At 40.6% G+C, this 18,446-nt stretch overlaps 4 protein-coding genes across 6 annotated transcripts in view; 3 read left to right on the forward strand and 1 right to left on the reverse strand.

Annotated features, from left to right (window-relative positions):
- LOC108626174 (transmembrane protein 114) overlaps positions 1–1,389 on the forward strand; it is a 14,546-nt gene extending 13,157 nt beyond the window's left edge. The window contains exons 6-7 of the mRNA XM_026814667.1: positions 195–332; positions 548–1,389. Coding sequence (XP_026670468.1) covers positions 195–332; positions 548–798 — 389 coding nt within the window. The 3' untranslated portion in view covers positions 799–1,389. The remainder of the gene's footprint in view (positions 1–194; positions 333–547) is intronic.
- A 1,607-nt stretch (positions 1,390–2,996) lies between these two features.
- Positions 2,997–5,050, forward strand: LOC108626224 (cytochrome P450 9e2-like). The gene has a single exon (XM_018026796.2). The coding sequence runs from the start codon at positions 3,416–3,418 to the stop codon at positions 4,937–4,939; it is 1,524 nt and encodes a 507-aa protein (XP_017882285.1). The 5' UTR covers positions 2,997–3,415; the 3' UTR covers positions 4,940–5,050.
- Positions 5,051–5,700: 650 nt separating this feature from the next.
- LOC108626188 (cytochrome P450 9e2-like) lies at positions 5,701–8,263 on the forward strand. The gene has a single exon (XM_018026720.2). The coding sequence runs from the start codon at positions 6,609–6,611 to the stop codon at positions 8,115–8,117; it is 1,509 nt and encodes a 502-aa protein (XP_017882209.1). The 5' UTR covers positions 5,701–6,608; the 3' UTR covers positions 8,118–8,263.
- Positions 8,264–8,458: 195 nt separating this feature from the next.
- Positions 8,459–18,446, reverse strand: part of Stg-1 (stargazin related protein STG-1) — a 29,830-nt gene continuing 19,842 nt past the window's right edge. For all 3 annotated transcript variants that reach the window (XM_026814458.1, XM_018026721.2, XM_026814457.1), the window contains exons 3-9: positions 14,405–14,497; positions 13,771–13,914; positions 13,309–13,397; positions 12,886–13,041; positions 10,373–10,576; positions 10,144–10,319; positions 8,459–10,004 (exon numbers count right to left, since the gene is read on the reverse strand). In XM_026814458.1, the coding sequence (XP_026670259.1) occupies positions 10,155–10,319; positions 10,373–10,576; positions 12,886–13,041; positions 13,309–13,397; positions 13,771–13,914; positions 14,405–14,497 (851 nt within the window). In that variant the 3' untranslated portion in view covers positions 8,459–10,004; positions 10,144–10,154. The remainder of the gene's footprint in view (positions 10,005–10,143; positions 10,320–10,372; positions 10,577–12,885; positions 13,042–13,308; positions 13,398–13,770; positions 13,915–14,404; positions 14,498–18,446) is intronic.

An 18,446-nucleotide genomic window follows, 5' to 3' on the forward strand; every position in this document is an offset into this window, starting at 1 on the left:
ATCAATTTATTAACTAATTTTTACTCATGAAAACGTAAAAATGGCTATGTCTTTTCTTATGACTTATTGATTTGTAAAAACGAGCTATTTTTACTTTTCCATTAAAAGCAGGTATACGTCAGTTGCCGGTAGTTTTAGTATTAATAAGTAATATTAGATGTCAATCTTTATTCGTCGATTTTGTGTTTGTTCAGATTACTCGAGGACGCAGGCATCGTTCGCGCTGATCAGTCTGTTCATAATGCTAATGGGCTTCTTCTTTTCCATCTACACGTTTCGCAACCCGCGGTACATGTTCAAGAGACTGGCAGGCGGAATACATTTCATTAGCGGTAATTAACTCTCACATAAATACTTCATAGCATCGAGGGTTGGACGTACCTGTTACAAAATTATAATACTTCGTCCCGGTTCCACGGATTTAAATTGATACTTATATAATCGATGAACATGGAGGAAGTTCGCCTGTTTTACTGTTCACTAGGCTCTACACACTTGTTAGGTAGGTAGAGGACGTTCCGCTCTAATTGATTTTATCCGATTGTAGCGGCTTGCAACATGGTGGTCATACAAGTGCTCCTCTCCTCAATCGACTTCGAGGGTAAACACATGCACAAGACGTATCCGAAGGGTGCGAGTCTGAGATACGATTTCTCTTTGGTACTCGCGTGGATCGTCTTTCTGTGTAGCTTGATCTCTGGATGCGCGTTTATGCTGTTCTCGAGGAAAAGGAAGAGGGACAAAGCGCCCACCGAGGAGATCGCGATGGCCGACGAGCCGACGATCATCGGCCGTTGATCACTTTCTTTGTCTCGTCTAAAGGAACAATTAGACTGTCGCGTGTGCGAGAGAATTTATGATTCGAAAAATGAAAGTAAAAGACGCCCGGTACGTATTTAGTAATTGCTTGCGAGGCTGTCCGTTCGTTCATCCGCGGATTTTAATTTTAATCGTGCGATCAACGTTCGACGTAGCAATGAACGAGTAATCATGGACGCAGGAATGATAGAACAATTTCGCAAGTAATTACGTATCGGAAAAAGCGTGTGGGGACAATCGTACGAAAATCGCGTGAAACGACGAGCGAATAAAAAGCGACTTGTATTTTGAAAGGAATATGTATTTGTTGTCGCCTAACTAATTTCTGAGTGTGAACACAGTTTTGAATCGCTTCGGGAATCCGACGAAGTGAAGCTGCGCCGTGCGAATGCCGACACCTCGCCCTCTCCGAGCGGTTCGATTGATCGATACGAAGTTACCCTCTCGGAGCGATTTTAAAATATGACTCGTGCTATTTCCTCGCGTCGAACGTCTCGTAGCTGGGAAAGATGCTATTTTTGTACCACGTCAAAACTGTCTATGCTTACGATATTATTCAGCGGGACCATTGAACGCAAATTCAAAGACCTCTCCCGTTCGGAACTTCTGCCAAAACACGATTCTAAACGAAAAGAGAAAAGAAGAAACCGTTGAACCTACGGAAGTTCTAAAAATGATTGTCTATATTTTTCTACCTTCCATACTGAACACACCTACCGCGGGAACATTTTGAACATCCCCGAAACAGTCCTCTACTTTTTTAGAAGTAGCCTCGAATAACATGTCGATGTATATGTATAACTCTACGAGTCTTAATTCAACGTGGAAATCGTGTCTTGTAGGATCTTAGACAATGTGTAATTGAAACGTCCATTTTCAGACGTAATTAATACCTGTGTTGTCTAAACTTAGCCACATTCGTCTCAAGTTTCTAAAACTACTTTGAGAACTCGATGCGTTAAAATCGCGTAACTTTGCAGTCTCTGATGTCATTAACTATGGCGAATTTAAATTCTATTGTTGACAGAAGATACTTAGAATTTTCTGAAACTTCGTACTTAAACGCAGTCATTCAATTCTGCTAAAGACGGAATTAAAACGGATGATAAATTACTTTAGCACGATTGAACCGATTGTCAGTTGAACTCAAATATATTCTAGTCATGAAAGATATCTGATAAAAATTATGCGATAAATGACGAGGTGAAATTGTTTTTTAATTATTTAACATTATTTATCTCGCATTAAAATCTTAGCACTGTTACAAGTACTACTTAAGTCCACGATTCTAGTCGATAACGCAATTCAATCGTACAATTTAATTAAGCCCGCGTTGGTTCTTGCTAAGAGGATATTAATTAAAGTTCGAAGACACGTTAGATAATACTCCGCCTCTGTGCAAATAATATCACGTCCAATCTCGAATTGAATCTCCTGTAAACGAATCGAATCTCTTGCATATTTCAGTGCAAGTTCTGCGAACTCAGATTACCTTGAGATATAATAAGTCACCTAACATGTATATTCGTTTTCGAACACGAGGTTTAATTTATTTCCTGAGATAAGGTAAAATATGTCTTGCTTTATTCTCGCACTCACTCGCTCGTGCGATGATAAGATGCAATATTGTAAAACGAAAAGCAAATTTGTTTACGATGCATTCTTTGGTTGTTTGAATTTCAAGTTTGTTGACCTTTATGTAAGATAATTTTGTGTATCAATGTAAGCTGATGTAATTAAATGTCGTATGAATCGGCGAACATTGATCGCAGGATGAATTATACGAAAGAAGATTGAGAAGTTCCTTCGCCTTTCGCTTGTTCAATATATTTAAGCAGCTGTCCACGCGTTTCTGATAAAAGACATCTAATTTATATGTACACGTGTATATGACCATGGAATTAAATGTAATTACTCTTTTTCCACCGAAATAAAGAGTATTCGCATGTACCAATGAGATCGTTAAACCTAACGTTTGTTAATACATCTACATATCCTTATGTGGTATAAATATGTACACAAATAAAATATATGTACAGTGAACTTGTGTACGAGACGTTATCAAGGTTGTTCACTTTTTTATCACGATGACTACCATAAATAAGATACTAGATAAGATTATTAATATGGATTCGCAATTTTTTCATTAATAAGACACAAAAGAAATACATCTAAATACGAAAACAAACTGGAATTCGATAAGGTCCAGTTTTTCGATTTGTTTTATCTATCGATTTTGCGCGTATACTATCTGTGCGTTTTACAGTACGCCTTCGCAGTGTCATCGCGTTCACACGTGAACACGGGTTAGGAGCCCGGTCGTTTTACGCGTCAGTTACATACACGTTCAGTCAGTTTCTCGACAGCCTTCGTTACGGCTCGCAGCACTGACTCACCGTAGTGTACAAAAATAGTTCGAACTTCGTATCGCCTTCCATCGGTTCAGTAAAAAGTACAAATGGAATTCAGATAAGTACATAACTTTTTTGAATTATGATAAAAAAATTATCAGTGTTTTAAAAGACTAAGAACTCACGAAGGTCGGTCAATTATTGGGTCTATGGTGACACTTATGTTCGCCTGACAACTTAAAAGAATGGATTTGTGGTCTGTAATTTTGGCTGGAAGCGCCATAATCCTACTTTATTACTACTTGAAAAGAAAAGACAAGTTCGCGAAACATGGGATTCCTTGTAATAAGACGATTCCGTTTGTCGGAAACTTGTGGAAAGTAATCTTCAGTCGTTGTACTGTTTTCGAGATGGTAGACGAACTTTATAAAGCGCACAAGGAAGCTAAATACATTGGCGGCTACGAGTTCCTATCGCCGATGATTGCCATCCGCGACTTGGAACTGATCAAAACTATCACCGTGAAGAACTTCGATCACTTCACGGACCATCGGGGCATGCGGAGCAACGAGAACGATCCTCTCTTCACGCAGAATCTTTTCTTCCTGAAAGGGGAGAGGTGGAAGGAGGTGAGGAACGTGTTAAGTCCCATCTTCACGTCCAGCAAATTGAAAGGAATGTTCGTTCTGATGAGCGAATGCGCGAAGCGATTCGGCGAGACTCTGGCGAGTCTGCCGACCGACCAGAGGACCGTGGAGCTCAAGGACGCGTTTACTAGATACACTAATGACGTGATCGCCACGTGCGCGTTCGGAATAGAAGTGGACTCGATGAAGGACAGAAACAACACGTTCTACGTCTACGGTAGAGAGGCCACCGATCTCAGTGCCTGGATGATAATGAAATTCTTTTTGTCGAGCGTCTTTCCACGGTTGACCAAACTGCTCAATGTGAAAGTCGTCGATCCGAAGATCGAGAACTACTTTATAAACTTGGTGGAGAACAACATCAAGCAAAGGGAGGAGAAGGGTATCAATCGGCAAGACATGATCCAACTATTGATGGAGAGCAAGGACAAATTGGGGCCGGGGAAAGAATTGTCTATAATAGACATAACTGCCCAGGCTTTCATCTTCTTCTTCGGCGGTTTTGAGACCACCGCGACTTTGATGTGTTTCTCGGCGTATGAAATCGGCGTGAATCCAGATGTTCAGAAGAAAGTACAAGAGGAGATCGATCAAGTGCTAATTGCGTGCAACGGCGAGGTCACTTACGAAGCGCTGATGGGCATGAAATATCTGGACGCTGTCATAAACGAGTCACTGAGGATGTATCCAGTGCAGCCCACGATCGACAGGGTTTGCACCGAAAAGTTCGAACTGCCACCAACGCTGCCAGGCGCCAAGCCGTACATCATGGAGAAAGGTGACACACTGGTGGTGCCGGTTTATGGGATTCTTCACGATGAAAAGTACTTTGAGGATCCGGAAGAGTTCAAGCCTGAACGGTTTTTGAATGATGGAAAGAAGGAAGCTAATGCTACTACCTATTTCCCGTTCGGCTTGGGTCCCAGGATATGTATAGGCAATCGGTTCGCACTGCTCGAGACGAAAGTTCTACTATTTCACATTTTTGCGAAGTGCAATTTAATAATCTGCCCAAAGACGTCGTACCCTATAGTACTAGATAAAAAGAAACTCGGTCTAATGCCAGTGAATGGGTTCTGTTTCGAAATTCAACCGAGAGAAAAATTATCTCCTCCGGTGTAAGAATATATGAACTCTGTTGACAGTAGTATTCATTAGAAATTTTGCTATTTCTACTACTTGTAACAAGGCTTTTATTAAAGCCGTTCTTCTATCTTTAAGGAATATATGTATATTTATATTTGTATTTGTGCACGATGCTAAACTGCTTCCAAAGATTTTATTAATATCCATAATCAGCACATTTAAATACTTATTAGCTATTAACCCATGTTCTGTATCCTTTTGTAAACAATATACAATTAAATATTTTATACTTACAAGAATTTCTGTAAATAGTAGGTTGCTATATTTTTCTACGTAACGAAAGAGGTACATTCGATTGCATACATATTGATATTTAACTTGTTGAAACTTTATTGTACAAATTGTAAAGTTCAGATTAGATTATCACCATCAAATACATAAACAATAAAATTCTATTACATGCTAGTGAACATTGGATTATTTTTATAAACAATGGCAACATTTGTTTTTCTCCTGTTTCGAGGCCAAATATTATGTTCAAATTAGCGTCGAATGATATTTGCTCCTTTTCGCCTTAATTCATTCTTAAAGATCACCGATAACTTTTCGACTCTTACATCTTAACAATTCAAGCCTGAGCATTATAGACCGGGCGCTCGTAACACAAAAAATGGAACAATTTTTTACAGTCTGCCATTGATAGGAAACATATACAGCCACAAGCTGTAGATAGATGTACTTAAAAATGTTCGTTACGTGTTAATGCATACTTAAACATTAACTTCTGTTAGGGATGGTTGCCCTAACTGGGAGCCGAAATAGCAGAATTGGGGTATTAAATAAATATACCGATGTTTCCCTTTGAAACCCACAACCGTTTATTCAGAAAATTAAGAAGATCAAACTAATTAACAACGAAAGACGGGAATGTCAGGCGAACCCTAATTTCCTCGATGTCCGATACCGGCGTGCGTCTCTCTAGGGTTTCTGAAAACAATCGCATAAATAAAATATGTGTACAGTGAACTTGTGTACGCGACGTTATCAAGGTGATCATTTTTTATCACGATGACTACCATAGATAAGATACTAGGTGAGATTATTAATATGGATCCTGCCTATTGATAAATTTCACTCTGGAGTATAAAAGCGATAACAGTTACCAATAGCAAGAGTTAATACTACATAATTTATATTTAATTCTTTTATCTTACTTACTTACTTATCTTACTGAGGAGCCATCGCAATTTTTTCATTAATAAGACACAAAAGAAATACATCTAAATACGAAAACAAGCTGGAATTTGATAAGGTCCAGTTTTTCGATTTGTTTTATCTATCGATTTTGCGCGTATACTATCTGTGCGTTTTACAGTACGCCTTCGCAGTGTCATCGCGTTCACACGTGAACACGGGTTACGAGCCCGGTCGTTTTACGCGTCAATTACAGACACGTTCAGTCAGTTTCTCTACAGCCTTCGTTACGGCTCGCAGCACTGACTCACCGTAGTGTACAAAAATAGTTCGAACTTCGTATCGCCTTCCATCGGTTCAGTAAAAAGTACAAATGGAATTCAGATAAGTACATAACTTTTTTGAATTATGATAAAAAAATTATCAGTGTTTTAAAAGACTAAGAACTCACGAAGGTCGGTCAATTATTGGGTCTATGGTGACACTTATGTTCGCCTGACAACTTAAAAGAATGGATTTGTGGTCTGTAATTTTGGCTGGAAGCGCCATAATCCTACTTTATTACTACTTGAAAAGAAAAGACAAGTTCGCGAAACATGGGATTCCTTGTAATAAGACGATTCCGTTTGTCGGAAACTTGTGGAAAGTAATCTTCAGTCGTTGTACTGTTTTCGAGATGGTAGACGAACTTTATAAAGCGCACAAGGAAGCTAAATACATTGGCGGCTACGAGTTCCTATCGCCGATGATTGCCATCCGCGACTTGGAACTGATCAAAACTATCACCGTGAAGAACTTCGATCACTTCACGGACCATCGGGGCATGCGGAACAACGCGAACGATCCTCTCTTCACGCAGAATCTTTTCTTCCTGAAAGGGGAGAGGTGGAAGGAGGTGAGGAACGTGTTAAGTCCCATCTTCACGTCCAGCAAATTGAAAGGAATGTTCGTTCTGATGAGCGAATGCGCGAAGCGATTCGGCGAGACTCTGGCGAGTCTGCCGACCGACCAGAGGACCGTGGAGCTCAAGGACGCGTTTACTAGATACACTAATGACGTGATCGCCACGTGCGCGTTCGGAATAGAAGTGGACTCGATGAAGGACAGAAAGAACACGTTCTACGTCTATGGTAGAGAGGCCACCGATCTCAGTGGCTGGATGATAATGAAGTTCCTCTTGTCGAGCTATCTCCCACGGTTGGCCAAACTGCTCAATATGAAAGTCGTCCATCCGAAGATCGAGAACTACTTTATAAACTTGGTGGAGAACAACATCAAGCAAAGGGAGGAGAAGGGTATCAATCGGCAAGACATGATCCAACTATTGATGGAGAGCAAGGACAAATTGGGGCCGGGGAAAGAATTGTCTATAATAGATATAACTGCCCAGGCTTTCGTCTTCTTCTTCGCCGGTTTTGAGAGCACCGCGACTTTGATGTGTTTCTCGGCGTACGAAATAGGCGTGAATCCAGATGTTCAGAAGAAAGTACAAGAGGAGATCGATCAAGTGCTAATTGCGTGCAACGGCGAGGTCACTTACGAAGCGCTGATGGGCATGAAATATCTGGACGCTGTCATAAACGAGTCACTGAGGATGTATCCAGTGCAGCCCACGATCGACAGGGTTTGCACCGAAAAGTTCGAACTGCCACCAACGCTGCCAGGCGCCAAGCCGTACATCATGGAGAAAGGTGACTCCCTGGTGGTGCCGGTTTATGGGATTCTTCACGATGAAAAGTACTTTGAGGATCCGGAAGAGTTCAAGCCTGAACGGTTTTTGAATGATGGAAAGAAGGAAGCTAATGCTACTACCTATTTCCCGTTCGGCTTGGGTCCCAGGATATGCATAGGCAATCGATTCGCACTGCTCGAGACGAAAGTTCTACTATTTCACATTTTTGCGAAGTGCAATTTAATAATCTGCCCAAAAACTACGTATCCTATGGTACTAAATAAAAAGACACTCGGTATAATGCCAGTGAATGGGTTCTATTTCGAAGTTCAACCGAGAGAAAAATAATCTCCTCCGGTGTAAGAATATATTAACTTTATTGACAGTAGTATTCATTAGAAATTTTGCTATTTCACTTGTAACAAGGCTTTTATTAAAGCCGTTCTTCTATCTTTAAGGAATATATGTATATTTATATTTGTATTTGTGCACGACGCTAAACTGCTTCCAGAGATTTCATTAATATCCATAATCAGCACATTTAAATACTTATGAGCAAGTAACCCATGTTCTATATCCTTTTGCAAACAATATACAATTAAATATTTTATACTTACAAGAATTTCTGTAAATAGTAGGTTGCTATATTTTTCTACGTAACGAAAGAGGTACATTCGATTGCATACATATTGATATTTAACTTGTTGAAACTTTATTGTACAAATTGTAAAGTTCAGATTAGATTATCACCATCAAATACATAAACAATAAAATTCTATTACATGCTAGTGAACATTGGATTATTTTTATAAACAATGGCAACATTTTTTTTCTCCTGTTTCGAGGCCAAATGTCATGTTCAAGTTAGCGTCGAATGACATTTCCTCCTGTTCGCCTTAATTCATTCTTAAAGACCACCGATAACATCTCGAGTCTTACATCTTAACAATTCAAGCCTGAGCATTAGAAATATATATAAAACAAAATTAATTTTCTCACCACTTGAATTTTTCATATCGTAAATCGAGTTATAGGTGTTTAAATTTATTTACAAGTCCTCGCGGAAACTACGTCAAACGTCCATAATCTCCGTCCTGCAGTAAGTCAGGATGTTAATTTATTTGGAAAATTGACTATCGTATAAAAAACTTATCAGCTATTCATAGTTGCGTTAAAAATTGATGCGATTAATGAGCTCTGTACATCGAATGGAGTTAAAGTTCTTCTAGCCGATTCGTTTTCTGAACACGTTTGTGATATAGTCTCGTTTGATCACTGTTCCATTTTTTAAAACGTTATTTCACGTTTGACAATCCCTTTTTAATCATCTCTTTCTTATTGCAGTCTTCAGAAAATCTTTTATCTCATCTTAACATTATAGAGACTTCAAATTCAAATCAATCTATTCGCATATTATAAAATTAAATCAAATCACGATTCGCAGTCTCAGTTGACTTAAATCTTGGCAAACATGTCGCAGTCTTGTTTCACACTTTCGTATCGTTCTACTGCAGGAACAAATATAATTCTACAATATATGTATAATATATTATAATAGAAAATTACAGTTATCGGTAACCAGGATATAAAATGACACAAGTATCTTCTATCGCGAATTCATTCCTTACAATGTCTATTAAACTCTTACACATCACGTAAACATATTAAATACTATACATATACGATTCGAAATACAAATTTTACGAACTCGTCGAATCGTTAAATTAATTGTCCTCACGCTTTCTTCCTTTCAACGAGGAAGGGACGGTTTTCGTTTTAACAACGCTACTCTCGTGATATTCGAATAATGATCGAAGGCCAAGACTGGCAGTAAATTGGTTGATTAAATCCATTGGTAAGAAGTCTATCGAGTCTCTCATGTCTGCATCTCAGTCTGTCTTCGAAAGATCGCCTTCATTAAGTATCCAGTTTCTCTCGCAAAAACGCGAGGAAATCGAAGATATAAATTGATATCCGCTGCTATCAATATTCATTCTTCTCACTTCATGTTATTCATAGAACTGTCGCGTTTTCTATATAAAAAACTGCAAACAGATAATCTAGTATCCTTGTATTTACTTTTTGTGCGTTTGACGGATGAAACCTCCGATCGCGTGTCTCATTAAAAAGCGATTCGTTTAATCGCCGGCTATGTCGTGGTCCTCCTCGGTCTCCGCTTCCTCCTCCTCTTCCTCCTCTTCGTCAGTTTCTACGCTCTGCACCAGCCTGGCGTATCTGCATAGGAAGATCACAAAGAGACTCGTTTGAAAAGCATCGATTTTTTTTAATTATTTCCGTTTGTATTAAAAGAAGTAATAAATATCTTCGTATTCTGTTAATTACTAATTAATGTATGGGACGAATGCAAGGATACCTGACGGTATATCAGACGGGAGTAGTTTTCCTAAGCGTGTCGAAAACCCATTCGCTGCATCTAACTGGCGGCGGAGGTGGCAGAGGTTCGTCCAGATCGAAAGTGACAAATTCGTGTTGGACGCTCGAACTGTACTCCTCCTCCTCCTCCTGAAGGACATCGGCAGTCGTACTGACCTGAAAATGATTTCAATAAATTCTGCTCCTTTGTGATTCAAGACTTTATTCACCGTTTGGGTGGTGATGTCTCTAGGAAACTGTCTGGGATAATCGTGGTAGTCCAAGTTCGGCGGCGGTGGCAGGAACTCGTCGATGTCGACGTGGTCCACCGAATCCCTGCCGAAGAAGTATCTCTTCTGATGCCTCTCGCATAGGAATCCGCTGTGACCGATGCTCGCGTGATGCACGTGGTGATTGTCTAAGTGGTAGACACCCTGAAAACATCGCGAAAGGAGAAGAAATTTTCCTTCATAAACTACTATCTCGTCGTAATTAAACATCGCAGGGATTAAGCAAACGAAAAGGAGAAAATTCTGTTGCTCCGTTAAATTATTCGTTTAATATCAGAAGCATTAAGGGTTGATGGCTGCAGAATGAAATTAGGTCGTACTCGTAAAAGATACATTAAACCCCAATCTGCATAATTATCTCGCAAGTGTTTAGACAGAGAAATCCAATTGAAATTTGCATTAGAAAAACAAAGGACGTCCTTAATTCCGATTAGTAAAACTCGAAATGTAGACGAAACGTTTGCCATAAAATTTGTACACATTTCTTTGTCAGGCAGATCGACAGGAATTTTACAGCAACGTTAAAAATCGTACAATGCCTGTAAACAATCTCAGTATTTATCCGGACGGGATAATAAATTTCAGCGTTAAAAGAATCGTGGTAGGAAGTGAAACGAGCGCCGTGCGCACATATGTAACAGTCAAAAGGACAAGGTTGACGGTCGGGCGGATGGTTGACCTGTTCCACTTGCACTGTTCCACCGCACGGGAAAGCATCGCGCTTCCGGCGCGGCGAGGGGGGTGGACGGATCGGTTCGCGGCTCTAACGGAGAGACTCTACGGTTACACGGATCGCTTTAGCCGCGCGAATTGTTCTCTTCCCTTTTCTCCGTCGCGTTTTCTTTTCCTCCCTCAGCGGCTGCTACCCGCGTCTGCCCTGTTCCCGTCACTTCGTCGCTCCATTATTTCCTCCCCCGATACTTTCTGCCTCATACCGTTCCCTATTCTTAATTAAACGAATTAAGTTACTATTTCAGAAGGTTGATGCTTCGCTCGTTATTAGATTTTTACGTAAAAAGAACAGGCGCAATCTCTACGGAACATCGCGGACGTCCTGTTGTTTACGAAGGAATTATGAACATTTTAAATTGAATGATATAAAATAATATATCATTTAAAGCGACGCTTCAATTAAAATTTGAGAAACGGAGACTGTATGAATATTCCACGTGCTTTGATGAAATTCTATCGATTTCATTTGGCGAGCGGTACTCGAAAAAAGATCGCGAGAGCCACAAAGGGAAAGAGAACCGATACTTTTAATCTTCGCCCCGTGTGAGAATCTGTTGGGGTCGCGATGCGAGGAGTGTCACTTGTTTCAAAACTACGATGGCATCGCGCGAACGAGATCTCGAGTATTCGAAAAGGCCGAGATAGCCAGCCAGCACTCCGCTCTGCTCCGCTGTTTCGCCTCGCATTTTCACTCGGCGCCTATTTACCGGTTTTAAACGTGATTTAACTCTTGATGGGCTGTAATTCAGTTAGAATAAGTCGGCGAATTCGTTTCCAGTTGGTTTTAATGGAAGCCGGGATGCGAAAATCTGATTATACAATCGCGACAAACGTGATCAACTATCGATCCCGGATTTTCTCGCTCCACGTTTAATCGCACTGTTTTTAAGGTGAATAAATTGAAACGTTACGTAGTGGCAGCGATTTAAGTCTGACGCCGTTCTAGTGGACCGTTTTAATAGGGCATTGTCAACCGGCGCTATTGTTTGAAATTAGCACAGCGACATGTGCCGAAGTCGAATTAAATTCTGAAATAATTCGCGTGGAATCCTGTTTTTCATATTGCAATTTCGTTCATTAAATCAGTCGGGGGTTCCGTGCGGAATGTATCGCGTTAATACGCGTTGTTTTAAACATATGTAACTGGACTTGGACAGAGCGTTCCGTGAATCATGTTCCCCGGGAATAAATCTGCGCCAGGCTCCGCTCGAATACGAACGCGCCTGTTTAAATAATAAACGTGTAATTCAGCAAAAAGTGGATGAATAATACAACTAAACACCAGCCGAGGTATTATAATCGTACAACTTGCTCGAGAATGACGGGGCAAACTTTTTGACACGAAAACTTCTCAGTCGTAGATAAACTTCACGCTTAAATTTGCAGTTCGTATGCGAGAGGCGCGCGGCCCGAGTGGATATTTAGCAGAGCTGCAAATTTATTTGCCCAAGAGTTCCCGTTTACTCTCTTCAGAAAATTGTGCGAAACGCGTAAACGAAAAATCGATATAGTAAATTACGCGATTAAAATTCATTATTTACGAAATCTTCGAAACGAATGTGACGCGTTTCGAAGGAAGTCGATTTGAATACTGTTTCTGATGTTTCGCCAAATGAGAGGACCGGGGAACTTTTAAAACGGATGTTAATTCGGTCCAAGTTTCATTTTTTGTTCTGGGATAGAGGCCGAAGTCGTGTAGAAGAGAAGCTGATACTACCAACCCCGTAATTTTTTCGCTTGGAATCTCTCCGTACGAGTTCTTTCTGGTGCCAAGATATATACAAGAAGATGGCGTAAGTGCCAGCGACCTCGGTCGTGATGAAGCCGCTCACGTACAGCAGAAATGAGAATCCGTACCTGTAGGTGAACGGTGGTCCCTGTAAAATCGCAAAGATTGCGGCGAGAGATGTCTCATTCACACGGGCCCATCATTGCGGGTAAGATTTAATCTAAGGTTCGCCCGAAACGGAAATGTGAGACCGAGGATTTCATCAGTCAGCTGATTACAGTTTTAAATATAATTTAAATGGAAATAGGCAATACGTTTTTTTTTTTTCGACGCGTGATTTAAATTCTTGATAAGATAGTTTTTAATATTAAAGAAAAATTGTACGAGGGACATAAGTTACGTTGGAGATTCTGACCTGAAACGATGACCGAGGTCTGAGCTTGCTACCGACTTCAGCTTTGAACACGGATATGTACATCACCATTCCCACGAGCATTAACAAACCTGTGAAAAGGAAACCGATTTAATAACTCGACTCTTATCTAAACGAACCAGTCCTCCCCGCAATTTCACGGGGATTGAGCGGGACTCGCGTAACGCGATTATTTCAACTTTAATCCACCCTGCGCAACGTTAAATATAACTTTCTGATTCCTGCTTCGTCCCGTCTTGTAAAATACTACAATACATATTTCTCGTTTCCTAATAAACTGTGGAAAATGTAACAACTTCTTCAAAGGAGATGGAAGGGACGAAGCTACTTCCTGTTTTGCAATAACGTTATAGACGCGGGAGTTCTCTGTACTCATAATGTCTCTTCGGAAAAACAGCGGCGCGCGCGAAGTATAATACAAGCCCCGTGCACTTTATTACTCACCGGAAACTATGAAGACCACCCCGGCGACAAAGACGCAAAGCCTGTGTCTCGGGTGAGTAACGTGAGCAGTGAAGTAACAAACTTCGGCCACCACCAGCAGCGATGTTGCAGCGAAGAAGAACATTGCCGACTTGGTAACTGCATCTGCAGTCAAAAAATATGAATATGAAGCGGCGGACGAATGAGAAAAGTTCACCGTTGAAATTCCTTTTTCTTATCGCGAAGATTACACTTCGGTCGTAGCAATTCTAAGGTCTAGACGCGGAAACAGAAGACTCCCCGAACTGTACGAACGGGCCAAGAGCGAGGAACGAATTAAAAATTCGCAGAGGAATTTTCCACGAATTTTTCCAGCGTTCCACGGCGCGATGCCGGACCGCGGGAAACAGAGGCTGACCAAGAGGGAACGGTGGGGGAAATTGGGATAGACAAATTGTCGGATCCAGTTTATCATGGATGGTACATTCTCTCCCGGTTGAAAGCATTTTCCCGCCCGAATATTTTACGAGCGCCGTCACACTCGAGTTCAGCGGCAGACAGAGGACACCTAATCAACCCCTTCAAAGGCAGCGTCCTCATCCTACATGCCGCCCCATCCAGTTCCGTCTGTCTCGCGTTCCCTCGCGATACTCACATGGTATTGCCATCGTTGAATCGCTCGGATCCGGGCTGTACTCCTCGTTCGGAAAATAGTCAATGCTCGAACACTCGTACTCCATGCGCGAGCCTGGAACAAAAAGGAAAACAGGCCGATGACGTGTTTTATTTATTTATTCCCCCTGTCGCAAAATTGCTACGAACGTAAATTCGGTCCTGTTTTCGGTTACAGGTACCGCGCTCGCGGATACACTTCCGCGAGCGGATCTCGTTTCATCCGCACAGTTTTATGCGTTTCCGTTGTCGTCGCACGGGCGATCGTTATTAATATCGGCTCACTATTCCCTTTGCTGTCCACCTCACACGAAATCCGAGAACGTTACTTAAATCACACGCTGCAATCCGGATTTCCAAAACACTTTCCATTTATATTACTGTACATTTAATATGATCAAGTTATAACAATCGAGGATCTTTCATTGATTTCCATTTTTCAAAACGGAACGCGCCCGCGGCTCGTACATAGACGCTCATTAAAACTTTGGCTCACAATAAGTCGGGTATTATTCGCACAGTAATTAAAACGACTGCATTCAGTGCGGAGGATACTCGCGATTCGACTGCAGCGTTCAATTATCTTTTCTCCGGTCCGGTATTGATCAAATATTATTATCCCATCGAATCGGATCGGATCGGGTTTAAAGATGACGGCACGACACAGGAACGCTTTTATTCTTTCAATCAGACTGAAACGGATCTCTGGATTAATTATTAGCTTAATTGCAATATTATCTTCTCCGCAAACATTGCAAGGACGCGATTCGAAATCAAAGGAGCGAAAATGTAATTTATAGCTGAATCAGTGAATCATTCGATCTCAGCTGGAAATGAATATTCCGTCTATCTCTGTCGCACCGGATTTAATTGAAACGAAGCCATGACTCGCGAGACTCTCTGCGTTATTAGACCGCCCGCGCGCACCGTGACGATTCTATTTTATGCGATTCGATTTGAGCGTGATCGATACCGCGGTCTGAAATAAATCTTACACGCGTTCTTGCTGGCATCGCTGTTGACACAAATAGAACACACTGCTCTCTCGCCGGAAACCAGTTGATCGAGCGACGCCTGTGAATGCATTCCTGTTTCAAAGTTCTTACCTTCAAACAAAATTCCTATCGCGTCAGAAAACAAACTTTGAGGAGTATGTATTATTCATTTTCTATTCCAGTCTTATTACGACGAATTTGAATCTAACAATTTTAACAAGGTAGACACTTTTAAATAGGAATGTTAATCGAAATTCGATTATCCAGACTATGCGAGTCTGTCGTACGTTTTATGAATATGCTGTCATAAAATCTGGAAGTTCGAAAAAGGAAATGGCCAGAAATCTATGGGAACGTCCATCACGTGCCATCAAACTGATGGGTACCTACACATTTTTTTTTTTTCGCTTTTCGTCACCGAATATTACAGACACCAGGCAACTTTATTTTCTCTCTGGTTAGCCAGTTTAGTCAGGGAAGTAGCAAACATTTTGATCTCGCAAACAGACAAACGGAATTAGGGTTAAAGACGACCACCGAATAAATGAGTATGTTACCCGAATCATTAAACATTCCGTTTCACAGCTGCGCAAGCCAAGCCAGAAACAGGTGGTAAAACGCGGCCGTATTTCCACGGTATTTACCTTTGGTACACTCTGTCACACAAGACTTGTGTGATCGTTGTTGAAGTAAAAGCTACAAAGAAAATCAAGTTAGCACTTTTGCTTGAAATGATCAGTAACAATGTTTCACGATTCCATATTAATTGTAATTTAATTTAAACAAATTTTACGATAGTCAATTAATAAAAATGAATTTTATATGCAATTTCGTTTTATTTTTACATGCATGAAAATTATATATTTAAGATAAAGTCCTAATCGTTGGTCAAAAGGAGTGATTACTATCAGTATTTTGAATATGTAAATTTTGTTGAAGAGATAGCTCGTTGAAATTCTCGTGGATAAACGACAATTTCGAACCTATTGGGATTCTGGATAAAAGATTGTCGGAACGTAAATTTGCGGTGAATTCGGTGATGGATGCTCAGGTATATCGCGGCTATCGATCAACGCGTTTCTCAAAATCATCATCCGCCAAGGTAGCGAAGAGCGCGGACGGTTCTATACAGCTGGTCTACGGTAGCGAAAAGAGGGAGCGGGGAATTGGGTTGGCAGCCGTGGAACAGTCATTTCCGGTTCGTGCCGGAAGTCGGCCGTATTGCCTACCCTTCGACAATCGAGAATCGATATTCCAGGTTCGTTGCCGGCATGCTCGCCTATAGTGGCATAACAGAAATAATAACTCGGCTCGTGTAATCGTGGCTGCTGTTCAACCGTGACCGGAACCGCTGTCCCTTTGACGATTTGCCAATAATTTTTCATACCGTAAAATCCTTCGATTGTAGACAATTTTGCATTTCTGATGAGCAGAACAGATGTGCATATATACTTCAAAAGTGCAAAAGACGGAACAGAATTGTTTTTTCTATTCAAGTCCAATAGCATGTTCACCCCTTGACATACAAATTAAATGGAACTTTATATACAAATTAAATGGAATGAATGACGAGTCAAACTCGTCATTGTATGTCAAGGGGTTAAGTAAGAAGTGACGAAAAGGTGACCCTCCAGATGCGGGTCACAAGTTCTTAAGCTCTCAAGAACTTTTTCAATCTACACTCGGGAAGCGTATCGTTTAATTAAAAGTAACTCCGTTCTTCAAATAATTTAAGAGTTTTCCTTATGGACGAGGTCCAACAATTTTCTGATGCACACAGTAATTCGGAAGAAACTGGATATATCGACCAGGAGACGAAGTATACAACGAAATAGGATATCATACCAATTTGCAACCGCGAGGCAAAGGGAGCCCAGTGTATGTGGCGCGCGTTTCGTTTTCCCCGGTGTGACATTATTTAACATCAGCGCGACTAATTGGTATAAACGGGTTGGACTACCTGGACACGTTACGAAGACACTGGCCCGGCCACGATTACTCTATTAAACGCGCAGGGAACATTTGTCACGGCGGCTGAGTTTTAACATCGCCGGCCTGCATTTGTCTGCGGGAACTTGTATTTCGATAACACCAAAATTCGCTTTATCTTCGGTCCGAACGAATATCCACATAGTCTTTTCCCATAGACTTTTAACTTCAGTATTTAACGAGTTACGTATGATTATTTGGCATTTTATTGATGTTGACAAAATCCGACCATCCCAGCGTCGAAACGGCGAACTTTTGGCAAAAAATTTCATTTTTCCTTAATTACTCCTAAACCGTTGAATCTACGGGAAAATTGTATAGAACCTTTCTTATAGAGGACGAAGAGATCTACAATTTCAGTATAAAAGTTTTCCTCTAGCATTAATATTTAACGAGTTATTGACGAAAAACGAAGAAACAGTTTTTTGCAAATTACTCGTTAACTATTGACGCTAGAGAAAAACTTTTATACAGAAATTGTAGATCTCGTCGTCCTCTACAAGAAAGGTCCTATGCAATTTTTTCATAGATCCAACGGTTTGGGAGTTATTGGCCAAAAACGAAAATTTGGAAGAAATTGAAGGGGTACCCCTTGGAAAAATCTCGGAAAAATCGAAAAAATTTTTTTTGTCAAAATATCGAAAAATATAGAAGTATATTCTAAACATAAGCTTGATTAATCGGCGTTTTATTTGTACTGACAAAATCCGGCCGTTCCTCCGTCGAAACAGCAAAATTGTGGCAGAAAATTTCGTTTTTTCTCAAATACTCCCAAACAGTTGAACCATATTTGTACCTGATAACTAGAGCTACAACTTTTGTTTGAAATATTTTTCGCTAGCGTCAATAATTAACGAGTATTCGACGAAAAAAGACAAAAGAGTTTATTACAAAATACTCATAAACTATTGAGGCAGGGAAAAATATTTCATATGAAAGTTATAGTTTTCAGTGGTGCCTACAACTTGTGTTTGAAACATTTTTCGCTAGCGGCAAACAGTAAATAGTTATTGGCAAAAAAGAAAGATTTCACAAAAGCCC

Source organism: Ceratina calcarata, unplaced genomic scaffold, assembly GCF_001652005.2.
Source record: "Ceratina calcarata isolate Rehan_Ccalc_2016 unplaced genomic scaffold, ASM165200v1 scaffold39.2, whole genome shotgun sequence".
NCBI lineage: Eukaryota > Metazoa > Arthropoda > Insecta > Hymenoptera > Apidae > Ceratina > Ceratina calcarata.

Bases quoted from the DNA above. Each gene is read 5' to 3' on its own strand.
- LOC108626224 (XM_018026796.2), top strand. From the start codon at position 3,416: ATGGATTTGTGGTCTGTAATTTTGGCTGGAAGCGCCATAATCCTACTT.
- LOC108626188 (XM_018026720.2), top strand. From the start codon at position 6,609: ATGGATTTGTGGTCTGTAATTTTGGCTGGAAGCGCCATAATCCTACTT.